Below are 19437 nucleotides of genomic sequence, written 5' to 3'. Positions count from 1 at the left end.
AGTTCCCAGGTGACTAAGGTGTTGAGCATCTTTTCATGTGCTTATTGGCCATTTGTATATTTTCTTTGGAGAAATGTCTATTCAAGTCCTTTGCCTATTTTTAAATGAGGTTTTTTTTTTTCTTTTTGTTATTGAGTTGTAGATACATTCCTTATAAATTTTGGATATTAACCCCTTATCAGATACATGGTTTGCAGATATTTTCTTCCAATTCTGTAGGTTGCCTTTCCAGTCTGTTGTTTCCTTTGCGGAGCACATAGTTTTTAGTTTGATGTCCCACTTGTCTGATTTTGCTATTGTCATCTATGCTTTTGGTGTCACATCCAGGAAATTATTGCCAAGATCAATGTCATGAAGCTTTCCTCCTAGTTTTTTTTTCTTGGGGTTTTATAGTTTCAGGTCTTATGTTTATGTACTTAATTCATTTTGAGTTCAAATTTGTGTTTTGGTATAAGTGTCCAGTTTCATTTTTTTTGCATGTGGCTATCCTGTTTAACCTGTCTAGTGAATTTTTCAGTTCAGTTATTACATTCTTTAGTTCTAAATTTTTAAATATATTTTCCATGTTTTTTTCTGAAATTCTCATTTCGTTCATGCATCAGTTTCCTGAGCTCGTTGAGCATTTTTATGATGGTTAATTTAAATTCTTTGTCAGATAATTCATGTGCCTCTAATTCTTCAGGGTCAGTTTCTGGAGACTTATTCTGTTCCTTTAATTGGGTAATTTTCTCTGTTTCTTTATGTTCCTTGTAATTTTGTGTTGGTTTCATTGCATTTGGAAAACACTTCTCTCCCAGTCTTTATGGACTGGCTTAGTACATGGAAAGGCCTTTACTAATCATTTTGGTTACAGATTCTGGCTACCTCTCAAACCTTTTCTCTAGATATGTCTTCTCTAGACTTAGATGTATTGATTCCAGATTAGAGGGATTCTCCAGTTTCTTTTTTTCAGAAGCGTGTACTCGTTTACATCCTCTGATATCCATCTGTTGTATTACATCACCTAGCTCTTTTTTGTTTTTAGTGACGTCTAAGCAGCTAGAGTACACCAAGAACTGTCAGCACTCTAGGTCAGGCTAGTCTCTCAGGAAGTCCCCCCAAAAGCTGGAATGTTGGACACACTCCAGTCTTCTTTCTCTCCTGAAGGAGAGGTTTCTTAGCTCTCTTGGTCTTTGCTGTACTTTGGGTTTTCTGGATTTGCAGCTCACCACCCAGCTCTTTTTTTTTGTGTTTAGCAGGCCCTAAGCACCTAGAGTAAGCCAGGTTCTGTCTGTGCTCCAAGATGCTTGAGAAAGAAACTAGATCCTCAGGCAGCGCCTATCCTGTCCCCCGCCCCCCCACCCCAAGTCAGAATGTTAGATGTACAGTTCAGTTTTCTCTTTTTCTCTCCAGGGAGAATTTGGGAGCTTGGAATTTCCTTCCAATTGTGTGGTGCTGTGCCAGAAGGAGGGATCATGGTGAAAGGGTGTTATGAATTTTCCTACCCACTTTGATGCAGCTGGTTTAGTGCTCACCTAGGATACAGGAGCCTCTTAAGTGGTTTCTGAATTTCTCATAAAGGGAATTAGTATGTGTACCGTTTTTGAATCAGTGTTTCTATGGGAGGAAGGAAGGCCTGGGGCTTCCTATGCTGCCATCTTGCTGATGTCACTCCTATCAAAGACATTCTTAAGTGAAACTGGCTTTTGTTTTTGAACAGTCATAAAAAATATAATGTAACTGCTTGGTGACATCTTACGTGACATCGGCTTTATTCTTTCTTTCAGTTTCTTGATTATGAAGAATTAAGTGAGTTAGTTTGGTGCTACTGCCTTGATACATGCTAAGGTGCCATTTGTCTTCCTTTGCTTTTGAACTGTTAGTGCAAATGTCAGTATAGCAAAAAAAGGTAAATGAAAACTTAGTATTATTACAAACATATTTCTGACCTTGCAGAACTCCAAAAAGTGTCTTGGGGATCAAGGGTTTGTGAACCATACTATCAGAATTGCTGCTTTATCAAATCGTAACAGTACCTCTCTATTCCTGTTTTTCTAAGAGTCTTTTTTTAAAATGCAATAATGGATATTGAATGTTATCAAATATCTTTTATACATCGATTGAACTATAGTGTGATTTTAAAAAGTCAGTTTAATCTGGTGAATTAATTTGAATCAACTTCATGTATTTGAGATAAACCCACATTAATCTTAATGTGTTCTAATATTTTCCATTTATCCATATATTTAACATTGCACATGTTTAAATACCACAAGACACTATTATTATTATTATTATTATTCAGTTAATAGTCATTTAGAATTACCCATATACTTAATACCTTTTTTTTCCTGTCATTTCTGGCTGCAGATTCTATTTAGGATCATTTTACTATTGCCTAAAGAATTTCCTTAAGCTTTTCTTTTAGTGTGTGAACTCAGTTATTGTTTGAAGTTCAGTCCTTATTTTGCTTTTCTTTGGAACTCTGTTTTTTTGGGTATAGAATTTTAGGTTGTCAGATACTTTTTTAACCCCTTTAAATGTATCTTTTAGCTCTTTCTGGTACTCAGTGTTCTTGTTGAGAAGTGATTAAGATAATACTCTTTCTTTTCTTAGTTGCTTAAAAGAATTTTGTTTTTGGTTTTCTGTAGCTTTACTATAATGTGCCCAGATGTGGATTTCACTTCAGTTCTGAAAAACTGAATTCTTGACTACTATTTCTTCAAATATTGCTTTTGTCCCATTCTCTCGCTTTTCTGGCATTCTAGTTAAGCATACCTGTTTTCACTGTAGCCTGTATATCTAGTCTTCTTTGCTATATTTAAATTAATCTAATGAAGTATTCAAAGTACAAGTTTTTTTCAATTTTTTTTTGAAAAAAATTCAATTTCTGCATTTAAACTTTATTATTGGAAATAATCTAAAATGGACAAGAAAGTAGAATAGTATAATAGGCCCAATGAAATCATTAACCAGCTTCAATAGTTGTCAATTGCTGGCCAATCCTGTTTCATCTATAACCCCACCCATTTCTCCATTGTATTGAAGCAAATATCATGTTATCTGTAAATATTTCTGGATCTATCTCTTAAAGATGGAATATAAAATATTCCAATTGACTCATAAAAGTTAATTTTTAAAATACTCGTTTGAAACAGAATCCAAGTAAGGATCCACACATTGATATATCTCTCATGATTGATATATCTGTTATGCATTTTTTACTCTGAGGATCCCTCATCATTTATTTTTCATAGCAATATATTTGTTGAAGATAATAGGTCATTGTCCTATAGGTGGATGGTGTATTCTTCCATTAGGATCAGGAAGCACATAATGTCTGATTGTCTCTTGTGATATGAACAGCCATCGATAGATGCCTGGATCTTTCAGTATATTAGGAATCTTAAAATGGTGATGCTGTAATTCTGTCATTCTTTATTAGCTGAAATACCTCAATACAGAGATATTTCTTATCAACTGTTGGTTCATATATGAAGGCAAAATAAGTGCTTGATTTTTTATTTTACCAGTTGTCAAAATAATGAATTGATTCACTAGCATCCTCCAGTTCTGACAAATTAGGGTTTTTAGGTTTGTTTTATTCTCATTTTAAACTAATGGATTTAAACATCTGATACATTTCCAAGTATTTTTAGTTGATATAATTTGCTTTGTAAAGATCATCTATGTTAGGATTTGAAATTAATGAAGACTGTTTCTGTTTTATTCTAGTTTGCATTTATGCCGGATCCTCAGTGAAAATAAAAGCCATGATAGTTCGACGTATAGAGGTAAGACTTTTAAAAGTATCATAGCTATTATTTTTTTGGCTTGGTCAATATTAATAAATATCTTGTTTTCCATGAAATTGTTAGAACAAAAACAAAAAGTATAAATAGCTCACATTATATGAAGCTTTTATATGAACATATTATAGTTAACTTTAAAACTGTATAAGACTGTACATCTTTTGTATAAGGATGTCATTTGACCCTTATAATAGTCATGATACTGCTTGGCTTTTATAATTGTGACATGGTATATTTAGTTAAATTTCAGCAGTTGCTAGCTATATTAAAAAATTACAGAGGCTAGTTATCAATCATAAACAGAAGAGAAAACCTAGCATGGAAAGAAAAACTATTGTAATGTTATTTACATTGGGAAATTTCCAGAAACTGAGACTCAGTGTTTTTACTAAAGCTGGTTATGTTTAGGTGGTATCTGGGGATCTTGTTAAAGGCAGTTGTCATGGAAAACATTAAAAGCAAAGGAGTTGTTTACTGCATATCACAAATATGGTTTAAGTAAAATATTATATAATTAAACAGGTTATAAATTTCTAGTTATTTTAATTTTGAAAATTGTTACTATTTAACATTCATTAATTTAAAATTAGGCATATGGATTTAGAAAAGGAAGGACAAAACCAAAAATAATTATATCTAGTAAGTTTAAAGCATTTAAAGCTTTCAGTGTGTGAAGAACCTATAACATTTTTTTTCAATCTGGAAAAAATAATTCATAACGAGTATTCTATTTTAAACCAAAAATGATTAGATAAAATTCATTGTAATTATTTAAATTACACCTTTGTGAATAGTAGATTAAAAACAGAATGTTTTTCTATAGATATATTTACTTTTGTCTTACCAAAAATTAAATATTAATATGAGAGCATATACTTTTAAAAGAAAATTTGGTGTTTTGAGTGGAAAGCAGTTTTTGACAAATGAATGAGCCATTTTTTTTCTGTCATTTGGATAAGACCTGAGTCCTCAATATTCCAATTCGTTCTGCTTATAAAATTGCATGACCAATCATAAAGGTTTTTGAGGTTGGTATAATGTCTTCTTTTTTGAATAAGTCAGTCGACTGACAGAAGTGTAAGAAAGTAAAAATAAAAGACTCCTTTTTAAAAGCACTTGGAAACTTAATTTTTTCTTCCCCATGTTTAAAACAAGTTTTTAACTTTTCAGTTAACTGATCTTGTTTGGGATTGAGACCTTAAGTGGATAAGAGAAAGAATTCTCAGAAAAATTATAAATAGCACAACACAGACTGATTACTCTTTTAGTTTTAAACGAGGACTATGTGGATCATTAATAACTATCCCATTGCATGCTTGTTCTGATTCACCTATGAAACCAAAAGTAGTTATGAGTATGATGGTCTCGTTGCCTGAATTGCTGGTGCTCTCTTTGGCTTGCTCTTGCCTACTTCCTCAACACATACACTCTTTGGCTGATATCTGCCAACAGTCAAGCTTTGGTTTGAGAGCCCCGGTTGGTAGTCCATGCAGGAAAGTTAATGTTTCTTCAGAATTTCCTTTGTTCTATCTAAGGGAGATTGAGTTGGGGTAGTATTTCCTCTGCCCTTTCCCTTTCTTCCCCTCCCTTGAACTGATTTCATTTCAGGCAGGCAATTTCCTTTGCACACACTACTTCACCTTGTTCTTTTTATAAATCCCTTCCCTCAGTAAGATAACATTGTAATGATGGCTGATAAACATGAGTAGTCCTAATGATATTCAATGTAACCAAAAACTGGTGTCTTCAGTGTTCACATCCAACAATGAACATGTAAGAATCTCCAGAAGTTCCTTTTGTGACTGTTCTTAAAACTGCTTTTTCTGAAATGTTAGCTTAAAATAAAATCTTTTATTTTTTTGTGTATAATTATAAACTTTGTAAATTTTCCTCCTCATTGTAAATGTAAAGTTTTTCAACTTTAGTATAGATTTTACAAGATTTTGTGGGGCTAGTCTTTTTTTATAGATAAAATATAGTAGGAGTTCCTAACCACTTAAATGGGCATTTAAATAACATGTTAATTGGGGACTGTTTTTGCTACTTTGTGGATTACATTACAATGTTTTTATGTTACTTAGTATCAGCAAAATGATCTGGGCCGTTTGTTCTCTATTTTAATCTCCTTCTGTGATTAAGATTAGAATTCCCTCAGCCCCTATGAGCCCATGTTCTTATGGGAATTTAGTTTATGTTCAGTTGTTTTGTCTTAAGAGTGATTGCTTAAACAAAAAAAATCTTAGTTTTATCCAGATGACTTTGAGTATTATTTGTTGTAAAAGAATTTTATTAATAGAAATCAAAAGCATGGTATTGACTCCGTATTTCTACCATACTAACAAGTAGGAAGTTTTTCCTTTGCATTTTAGCTTTTATATAATTTATTATAAGCATAATGAAGGCATATTTGTGAAAAAAGGTGGAATATAGATAATAAAAGGTAAATACATTTAAATCTTCATAAGGAATTGGGATAATCCTGCTATATTTCTTCAGCAAATAATGGACAAATTTATTTCATTGTAAAATATTATTTTCATCGTTCAAAGGGGGATTGATATAAATTTTGGTTTCTATTATGTTTCTTTTTTGTGACTAGTAGTCAAATCAAGGGAGAAGATTTTTAAATATTTTTTTTACTTGATATTTTACCCTGAAAGATTTTTGATTCCCCTCAAAAGGAGATTATAAATCGGCTTTATTTTACATTAGTATTTTAAGACATTTGTTTTCTTACTTTTAATGAGAGGAAGGAAGTAAAGTTTTTAATGTATGGAACTAAAGAAAAAGATGGCTAGAAGGAGGTGTTCACCTGACTATTAATTCCACTCCCCCCCCCCAAAAATAATTTCTTCTCTAGGAAAGGGGGCTATGCTAATTAGTAGTGAATGAGACTACTTGTGGTTGATAGTTCTCATAGAACTGCCCTTTTATGTATGTATGTGTGTATGTAATTATTTTAGTTTGAATTCTGATAGAAATATAGAGGAGAAAAGAGATTTTGATTTGGAGAGAAAATTCTTTGACAGCAGGATATGGATAAAACCTGATTTTATATTTATTGCTATTCCTTACCTGTTGTCCATGTAGCCCTGGATTGAATTGACTATAATTTGAATATATTTAGAAAAACATGTACAATCTGCTGGTGGGAGGAATGGTCAGTTTATATCAAGTTGCTAGAGTTCTGTGTAGTTATTGAAAATAATTTTGGAGACTTTGGTAGCATGAGAAAATGCTTTTAAAAGTAGGGGAATCAGAATACCAAATGATGTATGTTATGAATGCAAATATGTAAAATATATAGAGGTATAAAAGAAGATTGGAAGGAAATGCTCAAGCAAAAGTTACATTATAGTAGTGGAGTCAAGGTTAACTTCTGTTTTCTTTCGTATTGTCTTTTTGTGAAAATGAAAGGAAAAAAACCTGCTAAAGTAAAGCTTTAGAAAAATTTTTTTATGTTATTGATGTTTATAATAATTCTGAGAAGTAGGAAATAATATAGGTCTTCCCCAGAGGGTCTCCCTTTCATGTTCAATGTCCTTATACTCTTTCTTTTATATTCAACAGATTTCCAGCAAGCTCTCTATGAGCTTTCATACCATGTCATTAAAGGAAATCTAAAGCATGAACAGGCATCTAATGTTCTTAATGACATTAGTGTAAGTATATAAATATATGTGTATATGTTTTTTAATTTAATAATTGTTACATATTTCTTTTTGCCTTAGATACAAAAATCTTTGAAGCGTATACCTTGTATTTCATTTTATTCAAAATTATAGTAGTGAATGTCATAAGGAAATATTGGTAAGCCATTGTTGCTAGACAGAAATGAAGATATTTTAATCTTTTTGTATGGTTGTAAGTAAAGCAGAAAATGTTAGGTAAGCTGAGAAGGCAAAATAAAGTCTCATTGTAATAAAATCAAGGTGTAGTTAATTTAAAATGCTATTATAAAAAATAATTTGGCTAGACTATTTTTCTAGCAATATAGCATATCAAGGCATTTTCTTTTGTTTTTGGTTATGTTTAGAAATTAAATCTATTTTCTAAATTGAGGATTGAATTATTTTAAATTGAGATTGTACAGCTCTAATGTTTACTTGATGCCAATATGTGTTTGTTGGTTGTTTTAGAAAATATTAACTGTATTTTTTCTTAACCTTTAAGTGGTTATTCTGCTTCACTCTTTTATTGGATAATTTAAGTTAAATTCAAACCAGATACTTTTCATCGTTGTTTGGTATTTGAATTGAAAGACGAGCTCTCAGATTTTAAGGGTGTTAAGGGTGTCTTTTGTAAACCAGTAGTTAAGTTTGAGTTTTTACAAGTGGTGTATTATTCTATTATCATTAGGCTGGATTTTAAACTTGTATAAATAAAATGATCTGCCCAGTTACGAACAGCTTTCATAATAAATATTACTGATGTAGGACCTGGAGTTTCTTCATATTAGTACAAATTTCCCTTGTGCTGTTTTAAGCTTCTGTAGCCTCTTTCTGTTAGGGTTGCTAATTTCCTGAAGATAGTCTTAAAGAACTTCTATGTTTAATTGTTGTGATTCCCTCCCTACCCCACCCCCCGCCCCCAACACCTATGGCGATGTATTTGAGCAGTAGGGGTTTAATATGAGTTTCTTTTTTATCCCTAAACTGTCTGTATCTGATAACGGCAGCAATAGTCATGTTGGAGTAGCCTGTTTCTTAAACAACTAATATTCCATGCTTGAAAACTCTTGTCTTGCTCTATTATTTCTGATTTTCAAGTATCTTGAGTTCTTGCATTCAAGTAGACATAGCCAAAGTTCATAGTCCTTAAGAAACTTGAGACTGAAGTCTAGTCCACAGTTAAGGTTATTTCGTTCTATAAATTGGACATCGATGTAGGTAGGGTTTAATGTTATGTAATCTGATTCTAATACTTTCCCATTTATTGAACATGAATAGTCCAAACGAACTTAATGTGTATTTGGTTCTTACTTACCTTCCACTTTCCTTTGAGTCCTCAGTGATATAGTCATATATTTCTGCAGCTGGATTGTCTTTGTCGTGGCTTTCTCGTAGTCCCAGATCTCACTATCCCATACTTACCCACGGAAGCACATCTTGCATTTCTCTTACAGATGCCAGTTTGTTCTTTAGTATTAAATTTCTTTCCTTTAGTCTCTGAAAATAGTGCCAGCAAACTAACAGAAAATGGCTCTAAAATTGGGCATGGGAGTGGGATGTGCTGAAGTTTTCATGCAGAAATGAGGGGAGAATTTTGAGTCAGTTTCTCCAAAGGCGTCAGTCCTTAAGGGAAATAAAGATAGATTTTTGCTAATTATTTTCTTCTTTAGATTTAGAGAATCTTGAATTATGGAACAACACTTCAGAATTGTTTTTGTATTTTTTAGATTTCTGTTCGTCTGATACCACTGTAATTTTTGCATAGATCAGTTCAGTGTTGGGTTGAGCATGAGCACAACATTTAAAGTTTTGGATGAAAAATATACCATTTTAACAGTTTTGCCTTATGTAGGTGTGAGATACTCAAAATTCCAGTGGTTTCTAACATATAACTTCATTGGAAAAATGTTATTCTTTTTTGCTCTTAATATTTCCTGAGGTGCTTGTTTAGGTTTCTATTTTTTAAATCAAGTTATTTTGTGGTAGACATTTAAACCTTTTTTCAACTGTTTTCTGCCTTTTAAAATTTTCTCTGTGTTACGAAACTTGAAGAATTTTATCTGTGGTATTGGGATTTTGTTAGTTTTTAAGTTTTACTGAGAAATGTTATTCTGAAGCCATACTTGCTGATATGTTACTCTAGTATTTATTATGAATAATTATATTTTTAAAATTAGGAATTTCGTGAGGATATGCCCTCCATTCTTGCTGATGTATTCTGCATATTAGGTAGGTATTAAGTCTTTATTTCACCTGTAAAAAGTGCTGTTTGGTAAATTAATGTAATGTGTTAAATAAAATATTTCCTTTTAAACTAAGGATTTTATAAATGTACAAATGTTTCTACAAATCTAGAATATATTGTTTTTGTACTTTATAGAGAATATAGTATTGTAAGTCAACTGAGTATAATCACTTATAAACTAGCTTATAGTTTTTATAATTCAAATAGTTTGAGTTTTTTCAGAATGTATCTTTATATAAAATTGAGCTAAATTAAGTCATTTCAAGTAAAGAAGCCAAGTTTTCTGAAGTTAGTCTGAATTATTCAGATTTTAGTAACCACATAATTAATCTTATTCAATGCAGGTTATCAATGAATGTCAGAATCTCCAACTTAGGACACTCAAGAGATATTTACTATTTTACTCTTTTGATTATTCTTAATTTTAGAAAGAGCACGAAGAGCCAAAGTAATCAAAAGTACTTTTGTTTTGAGGATGAGAAACCAGCTTTGGAAATAACAACTTCTCTATTTGTCCAGAGTAAATAAGAATTCATGCAAGATAAAAAAGGAATATTTCTTTGACTTAGAGCAAAAGGTAGTGTCCCTCCATGGGAAGCATGGATTTTTAAAAAAATAATGTATATTAAAAATTTCTTTAATTTTAGATCTGATATGTTAAAATAACTTTGAGCACTGTTTCCCCCATCAGTCTTATGCTTTCTATAACTTTGGTCTAATAGAAAACATTACCAGACATAGTATTCACTTTAAAATAAGACTTAACCTCAGAGTTTGTCAAGCTGAAATGAATTATTTTAGCTCATTAATCTTAATTCCTAGAATTAGATAAGTTACTTAAATAGATTGGTTACTTACATGTATTACTGAGAGTCTGGAATTTGATCTCAAAAAATCTAAATGCCTGGTGCTTGATCTTTTAGGATGTTTCAGATTTTATAATAGCAGTAATGGTCCAGTACAGGCCAAATGTATGTAGACTGCGAGAGAGAAATGAAAAGAGCAGACCATCATTGATAGGGTGACCATATATCCCAGTCTTTTTTTTTTCCTGGAATAATGATTAGTAATGTTTTCTTTCAATCTTAAAGATATTCTGGTTTGGATGATAAAGTATATGTTCATGTTATCTATTGGATTGATTGATTTATGCCAACAACAACAACAATAGAAACCTTTTACGATTACATTGTTACAAATAAATATAACAAACATTTCAATTAAAAAGATTGTTTTTCCTATAAATTTGTAAGACTGAAATTATTTGTAGGTAACATTTTATGGAAGCCGTTATTCCTTGATAGTGTCAAGAGTATATTTTGTGTCTTTTTTTGGGTAATCATTAATTATCAGCTTACTAGTAAGTTCTAGTAATTTCTTTATTAACTTATTAGGATATATTTCCCTTCATAGTTACTTAGTAATATGAATTATTGTTACAAGTCATTGCTTTTTATTAGTAACATGAATTCATGAAGATGATGTTTGGTTGCTCTCGGGAAATTTCTTTTAGCTTATCCAGTCCATTTTTACAAGCAAGATTAGGACGGCAAACTTGGAAAGAGAATTTCCCTCACCTGCCCCCTCACTCACCCACCCCCACCCTTGGCAGAAAAAAAAAAGATCCAAGGGTGACCCCAGATCAAGGTAGGGGAATAGGAGTAAGAACACTGAGCTGTTTCTAATAACAACAATGATGATGATGATGATGAAAATAGTAATAATAATGTAGGTGCCATTTTTGGAGCACCTTCTATTTCTAGGCATCATGTTATACATTTAATTTCATTTCATTCCTCACAGCAACTTGTGTAAGGTAGGTGTATGGATCAGAAAATCAAAGCTCAGAGAAGTGATTTTTTTTTTAAGGCCAAATAGCCAGTAATGCAGGGTTTAAACCTGGGTCTTTTTGGTTCCAGAGCCCATGATCTTTTTACTACATCATGTTGTCTTTCTAAACCATTTAAGGGTAAGGGTCGAGATCTATTAAGGGGGAGTCTGATGTAACTTGATGCGCTAATGGGACCTCTGACCTGGGTAGGTGGTTGGGGATGCTGGGACCTAGAGTTGGAAATGGCTGAGGGCTTTTTAGTAAAATCATAGGCGAAATTAAAGAGAACTTATTAGATACTGTTTCAGGGTTGAGGAATCGGGGTAATGAATGAATTTATTAGAATGGTTTCATGAATTAGGACAAAAAGGATTAGGAAAACAGGGAAAACATAATTGGGATAATAGAGTTCTGTATTGATTGTTGAGATAGCTTAGCTAAGAAATTTATTGAGGTTCTATTAAGTATTTCCTAACATGGTCAGAATACAGAAAATGATATCTTAATCAGGTCAGATGGCTAAGAGGAGAGCAGACTTGACTTGAAGAGGATGAACCTGCCACCCAGGTGCTCTGATTTTAGGAACCTTGGAGGCAGATCTTAGGGACGTTAGGGGTCTTGGATGGTAGAGAGATATTGGTTAAAAGAATGGGCCCAGTTTAGTCCTAACCCCAAGATCAGAAGATGGGGTAGCGGGGAGACAATTAGGAGTTCTGGAAGAGATTGATGATATATATATATACAGATTAAAACTCTTATTGAGAGATTGAGACTGTACTGCAATTTATATTGCATAAATTACACCTGAAATTCCTTAAATACACTTGAGCTGATTGTATGCTCAGCTACAGTGGCCAGGATATTGGGAAATAGCACTGTCCAAAAAGGGAAAGTGGAGAAGGAGCCAGGAAAATGTCAATATTTGATAATAAATCCCCTTCTTCTTTGATTCTCAGTGATGGCACTAGAAGGTAAAATGAAGCAAAGCAGTGGTAGGTATCTATTTAGGGGGAACCCTACACCCTTAGAGGACAATTTTTATTATATCACTAAAATTGGTGCCTCTTTCTATAGCACATTCTAAATTATGAGTTGACTTTAAAAATAGGATAATAGTATATAATCAGTTAATGATCTTGAGATCAACCTTGTAATGCTGCCAATCCTGGTTGAAATTTTGATGGCTGGCATTTAGAGCTAATCGTTTTATTTCCTCCATATTTCAGAAAATTTTTTGACAAATTTTCTGAATAATTTACTGAAACTCAAGGAGGTCTCAGTTTTTAAACATTTTTTAAGTAGGAAGAAAACAAAAATCTTGAATAAATTTGTTTGCTACCTAGAATTGTAATTCAAAAGATGTTAATATCTTTTAATACTGTCTTTTCATAGAGTTTGTGGCAAGGTAGCTTGGTTAAAACATGGTACATAGTACCAAGGTGGCCAACATCAAGGGTTTGATCTCATGAGTAATAAGATTTTTAGAGTTGGAAGAGATCTTTATTGTCACCCAGTTCACCTTTCCACCTAAGGAAGTAATCTCTTCTTTAGCTTCTCTGACATATTGGTCCTTTAAACTTTGCTTGACTATTTCCATTTCTGAAAACAGTATTGTTTTGAAACTTTGCTACTTCCAGCACATAGCTCCTGTGTAATCAACTTATCATTTTATGGGTATGCCATTCGTCATAGGGTCATCTCCAGTATCAGAAGAAATTAATGCTAAGCATTCATATGTATACGAAGGACAGCTCATACTTGCTAGTTAAATTTTTTTTCCCCAAATTCAGAATCAGGCATTTTTAAATAAGCTAGTTTTAAAGAAAATAAGTAACTTCTTATAGTACTGGAGAGTGTCTAGAAAAATCAAACTTTAATTTTTTTCCCTTCGTCATTATAGATATTGAGACAAATTGTTTAGAAGAAAAAAGCAAGAGAGACTATTTTACACAATTGGTATTAGCGTGTTTGGTAAGTTAAAAAAATACTTTTTCTTTCTGAATATTACATTGAACATTTGTAATCACAGTTAATTATGTTAATTGAGAAGGATATTGGCATTCACTTGACTGTGACTATTCACTGGACGATGAGATTTGGGTTTTGAAATGGATGCTTTGTAAAATTAGGTATGCTAATTATTTCTATGAAATAGATGTGCTACCATATCACTTAAACTATCCATACATATAAAACCTTCAGTGATATTCCTGATCAATCAAATGAGTAGAAATGATGTGTGGGCAGCTTTTAAACTGAAAAATTTTTCATAAACTATTAGGCAAGGAGAAAAACAATGGAGGTAGTTTAATAAATTCTAGAACTTGTTATTGTCTAGTAAAACATTTTATGTTCATAATTAGAACCAAGGAGAAATGCCTTTACTCAGACCTGGAAGAATGTCCTTGTCTTTGTTGTACTAGAATTTATTTGACTTAGTGGAAACCAAAGAAGGTTTAAATGCTGTATTATCTTAAAGAAAATTCTATTGACAGACTCAATTTTAATCAGAATTTCACCTGTAGTTCTTGCCATTTATAGGTTGTGTACAGCATACATTTTTTTTAGCGAGTTTTTAAAAAAGAGTTATATGTTATATTTTTTAGTAGTTGGAGAGTCATTTTTGTTGAAGTTCCAAGTTTTTGAACTGATATTTATATTTTTTAAATATAAATTGTAAGTTGATATATAGAATATAATTTTAATATTTTTATAATCACTTTGAGTATATTTAAGATTGTAGATACATAGTTAGAATGCTGAGTAATATATCACCTTTAATATTTTTTAATACAGTATTTAGTTTCAGACACAGTTCTAAAGGAACGCCTGGATCCAGAAACATTGGAATCATTAGGGCTGATCAAACAATCACAGCAATTCAATCAAAAGTCAGTTAAAATCAAGACAAAACTCTTGTAAGTACACGTCTTTATGTTGCAAATCAGGTACCTAAGTGTTTGTTTTAACTCTTACTTTGAATTCTAGAAGTTTCTAAAGGCAGTTTGAAGATTTTGTTTTGTTGCTGTTAGCATGTGTCCAGTATTTTTTCCTTTTAAAAGTAGCCTATGATTGTGTCAGCAGTAAATGTTACCTGTGTGAAACCACTATTAATTTTTTTTCCATATTAGAAGTTAATATTCAGTGCTTTTAAATTAACTATGGCTGTACTTTAGGGTATGTTCTTAGTCTCTTAGTGATGGAAATAGTGATTTGTTATTGTTCCTTGGGATTAGCAATATCTTTTCCTTGGGTTACTGGTTTTCCCTGTGAAATTAACATTGGGGTATCTCTTTATGAACCACCGTTATTTTTAACCTAAAAGATACACAATGAGGTAAACTTTCAACAGATATTTTTATGATTATTGTATATGAGAGATAAGAAAATTCAATGAGAATACATGAGTCTTATGCAAACTTGCTAATTGAAATTAATTTTATCCCCTTTATGATGTTTATCTACTTGCAGTTATAAGCAGCAAAAATTCAATTTGTTAAGAGAAGAGAATGAAGGTTATGCCAAGCTGATTGCTGAATTGGGGCAAGATTTATCTGGAAATATTACTAGTGATTTAATCTTAGAAAATATCAAATCTTTAATAGGTAAGACATATATCAATTTATATTATGTGTTACTAAGTTTTTTTTAACTGTGGAGAATATCCATGAAGATGAAATGAGTGCATTCCCTACAAGTTTTCTTTTTTAAATTAAGAAATGAGAGAAGTGTCCAGCTTGTACATTTAAGACTTTATCAGTAATAATAAAATTTGAGATGATATTTATGAGAAATATTTGTCACTGTTACCCGTGGTGTTTGTATTAGTTTCTGTTCTCTCTAGTATTCCTATTTTAATTTTTAATTATTTCTCAATAGTCTTATAATGAGCAGAAAATAAGTAAGCAAATACGAAATTATAATAAAATCTTTGGTGTGAACTCTCGAAACATGGAGATGTTTAGTTTTTTTGAACTTGATTTAAAAAATACCTTTTCAAGGGACTTTGATACATACCTTATCTTATATTTACAATAGTCTGTTAAAGTAAGGGTCATTGACCTCCGGGCCATGGACTAGTACTTGTCGGTGTCCTGTTAGAAACTGGACTGCACAGCAGGTGGTGAGTGAGCTGCTGTTTTTGCAGCTGCTCCCCAGCACTAGCATCACGGCTTCAGCTCCACCTCAGATCATCAGGCATTATTAGATTCTCATAGGAGCACTGGTCCCTGGTACCAAAAAGGTTGGGGACCACTATGTTAAAGTAAGTACAGCAGATATAAAAAAATGTATCATAGGAAAGTGTTATTATTCTCCCTACCTTTTAAATAGAATTTATTCTTTTTATTTCCATTGAGCATTTGGAGGAAATGGTCGGCTTCTATAGAAAGACAGGACGAATGATAGAAAATAGGGTAATCCTGATTTTTCTAGAATGGAAAGAATTTTTGCTATTATTTGTTAGGTGGTGTGCTGTCTTAGGGAAGATTTTGCAACATTTAGATGTCTTAGATTTTGAGACTTATCAGAGAAATTATATTCCCTGCTTTACTGGTCATACTTTAGAGGTTGCTCATGCTCAGCTTCTCAGTTCTTTCTCTGTTTTTGAAAGTTATGTATGACTAAGAAAGAGAGGTATCCCAATCCTTAGCCACTTCCTCCAACGCTATGTGTAGGGCCCAGATAAAACTAGATTTATCACAGTTATCTTTGTTTTTAGCTTAGGCTTTTGGTGACCAACAGGTATAGAAGGTAAGGAAATTTTAATTTAAATTTACCCTTTTCTTTGAAGTAAGTCTGGTTCTGTAGTTCTCTTTGCTACTTCCTCCAGTTGGCATTAATCAGCAAGACTGTAGTTTCCAGGGGTCCAGGGCTCTTGCTTACCTGTGTGGCACTGACACATTAAAAAAAAGTCCTCCTGTAGGGTTTTCTGTTTCCAGAGTGGGCTCTACATTTTTCTTGTGGCATTTTGATTTAGCTTGAGATGCTTGTCAGTACTGCTTTGCTATAGATTTGTCCTTCCTTGTATCTTGCCATGTACTTTCTTTCTTACGATGGTATTCCCACATAAAAATTCTGTGCTGTGTAAGCTCCTCACTTGTTTTTGTTTTTACTTTATCTGCCTCTTGTCTGTCCTTGTTTCTTCTATTTTTTTTTGTCCTTGTGAGTTTATACCTTTTTAGTCCTTTGTTATTTTGGGAACATTTCAAAGAGATTTTTCTTGGACGTGTGTGTTTATCTATTTAACTGGGAAAATGCACACTACTTTCTTTTCTTGAACTTTACCCTCATAGGGAATAGTTTATTTTACTGTCTCTGAAGAACAGTGACAATCACACCTGCAAGGTCATAACACACATGGATATTCCATGAGTATAAACAGTTTGATTTCTTGAGCTAAACCTCTGTTCTAGTCCATCAAGTGTACTGCGAAGCATTCTAGGCCAGAAGCACTCAAATGTCACCTCCTCAGTGTAGCCTTTTCTGGCCATCCCTCTCAACACTCCCTATTGTTCACTATTTTTTCTTTTGAGCACTTATCACCATATAATGTGCAGTATATTTTATTCCCCTCCTCCACTGGAAGGTAAGCTCCATGAGGATAGGGGTTTTTGTCTGTTTTGTTTAGTACCTCTAACCTCAGTGCCTGATACATAGATGCTGAATAAATACTAATTGAAAAATGAATCTTTTTCCTTTTCTAGTAGAGTTTATAGTGATTCTTAGCCTCTTTTCCCTGCCAATGGAGGATTTTAGAAAGTTCATCTTCCTGGCTTGGCTCAGTGTTTGTTTCTGTCTGGCTTGCTAACTCCCTGATCTCTCCCATTGTCTGAAAAAGGAATTTTTCATTGACATGAAAATTGAGGTTAAGACTTCTAATTCCAGTGAGTATTAGAATTTATTGGATTCCCCCCCATGCATACTCCATGCAAATCTTGTCTCATCTGGCCAGAGCAGTTCACTGACACAGCATTCTATATTCCATGGCATTTTTGGATGTTTCCCCTTGTTTATTCCCATTATTTTCTCTTTAGGAGCAATTTAGACAGATAATACCTCATACAAAGCTATCTCAGGTCTGCTCTTCTTCACCAGCCATTTGGCAGAACAGATATCTAATTTGGGAGGTATGCATTTTAGATGATTCTGGCACATCAAAATATTTATATCCTTAAAAAAAAAAACATTGTTTATACCCTGTTAGATAGTCTGGAGCTATTTACTGCAAGGAGGTAGAACCATTATGAGCCTTCATGGTGGTTGTGATATCAGGTTTGACTCTAAATTTGAAAACTTATTAAATAGGAATGGATAGTGATTAGTTTAAGCTCTTGAGCTGCCAAGTCATAGACCCCATACAAATGATCCCCGCATCAAGATGGCAAAAAGTATCTTTCAAAAATTAGAGGAAAGGCTATCAGAGATGGACTCCTTTGATTGCTGATTCCTTCTCTAAATCAAAAGTTCTGGCTAAAAATTAGTCATGAAGCTAACTTATTTGAGGTTAGTTTTAGAGAGTGAAAATGGTTCTTCCTGGTTTTGGGTTTAGTAGTCCAGGATCTTTTTGGACTAGGCTCTAACCCATTTCCTTCTCACCCAGAATCAGAGCCCTCTTTACCAAACCCCTGAGGACCTTCAGCTGTTCCCTGGTATCTATGGTTGTCAATGTGGCTGGGGATGTGGAAGAGTAGAGTCTCTGCCCCTTCAGCCTCACAAGTCATCTTGACCAGAGAAACATTTAAAACAAATGTAAAACCTTAAGCCAAATGATTTTATTCTTGGGCGGATTATGGGACATTTAATCCCTTTCACTACATTATTATCTTGATTGTATTTAGTTTTTTATCTTTGGACCAGTTTGGATATAAGGGCCATTCAGCCTAGAAGTATCTTATTGTGTAGGCTCTCTCCTATCCTTTTGAAAGGGCAGCAAGTTGACTGTTTCCATTACCTAAGGTTTTGCTTTATTGAAAGTTTCTTTACTCCGCACACGTTATGAAGAAATTGTTTTTCTTTAGTATGAAAAAGATGATAGCAATTGGTATTCTCAAGCATAGTTTATTTTTTACAGTTATATTTTTTGGTTAGGTGAATTGCTCTGTATCTCGGTTCTCTGGTGGTTCTTGCCTTGAGACGTGCAGTGTTTTGCAAATACTGTTTCTTAGAAATAGTCTAGCATAGATTTTTATTAGCCTATTTTAGTTTGTTTGGGATGCTATAATACAATACCACAGACTAGGTGGCTTATAAACAACAAAAACGTATTTCTCACAGTTCTGGAGGCCGGAAGTCCAAGGTCAGGGTGCTAGTATGTTTGGATTCTGGTGAAGGCCCTCTATTGGAAACTGCCGGCTTCTTGCTGTATCCTCATGTGGTGGAAGGGGCAAGGGAACTCTTTTTTAAGGGCATTAATTTCATTCATGAGAGTTCTGCTCTCATGACCTAATCACATCCCAAGGGCCCCACTTCCTAATACCATCACATTGGGCATTAGAATTTCAACATGAATTCTGGCAGCAGTGGGGAGAGGGTGGACGACAGCACATATTCAGACCATAGCATAGCTTGTTTCTAAAGTAATTCTAGAGATAGCTAGATCATGTCCTTTTGCACAAAACATGGTTTTTCTGTCTCATAAGGGCCGTTCTGTTAGGAACATGATGATTGAAGCTATTGTTCTGTTGTGTGAAAGGTATAAGCTGGACATCTCTCCCAGTCATGTTTGCGGTATTACCTTGTTTTTTTTTTTTTTTTTTCCTTTTAAGAATCTCAATTTGGCCTGTTTTCTGAAACAGCCATTTTCAGTTTAATCATACCTTTTGCCTCTAGTTGCAATCACTTGCTCTAATATATTGGCCATCTTGTCTATGTGTTTTGGGGAAACGTCAGTTAATTTTT

At 33.1% G+C, this 19437-nt stretch overlaps 1 protein-coding gene across 9 annotated transcripts in view; it reads left to right on the top strand.

The window, feature by feature from the left end:
- Positions 1–19437, top strand: part of THOC2 (THO complex 2) — a 99122-nt gene that overhangs the window by 14222 nt on the left and 65463 nt on the right. For 6 of the 9 annotated variants that reach the window (XM_025049780.1, XM_025049776.1, XM_025049781.1 and 3 more), the window contains exons 2-8: positions 3715–3773; positions 7362–7453; positions 9640–9691; positions 12495–12530; positions 13439–13509; positions 14335–14456; positions 15010–15143. In XM_025049780.1, the coding sequence (XP_024905548.1) occupies positions 3715–3773; positions 7362–7453; positions 9640–9691; positions 12495–12530; positions 13439–13509; positions 14335–14456; positions 15010–15143 (566 nt within the window). The remainder of the gene's footprint in view (positions 1–3714; positions 3774–7361; positions 7454–9639; positions 9692–12494; positions 12531–13438; positions 13510–14334; positions 14457–15009; positions 15144–19437) is intronic. The other 3 variants (XM_006916161.3, XM_025049778.1, XM_006916160.3) reach the window with 1 other exon arrangement.

The sequence above is a fragment of the Pteropus alecto genome, unplaced genomic scaffold, assembly GCF_000325575.1.
Source record: "Pteropus alecto unplaced genomic scaffold, ASM32557v1 scaffold116, whole genome shotgun sequence".
NCBI classification, from domain to species: Eukaryota; Metazoa; Chordata; class Mammalia; order Chiroptera; family Pteropodidae; genus Pteropus; species Pteropus alecto.
Note: the sequence above shows the minus strand (reverse complement) of the source record. Positions and strands in the feature narration are given on the sequence as shown.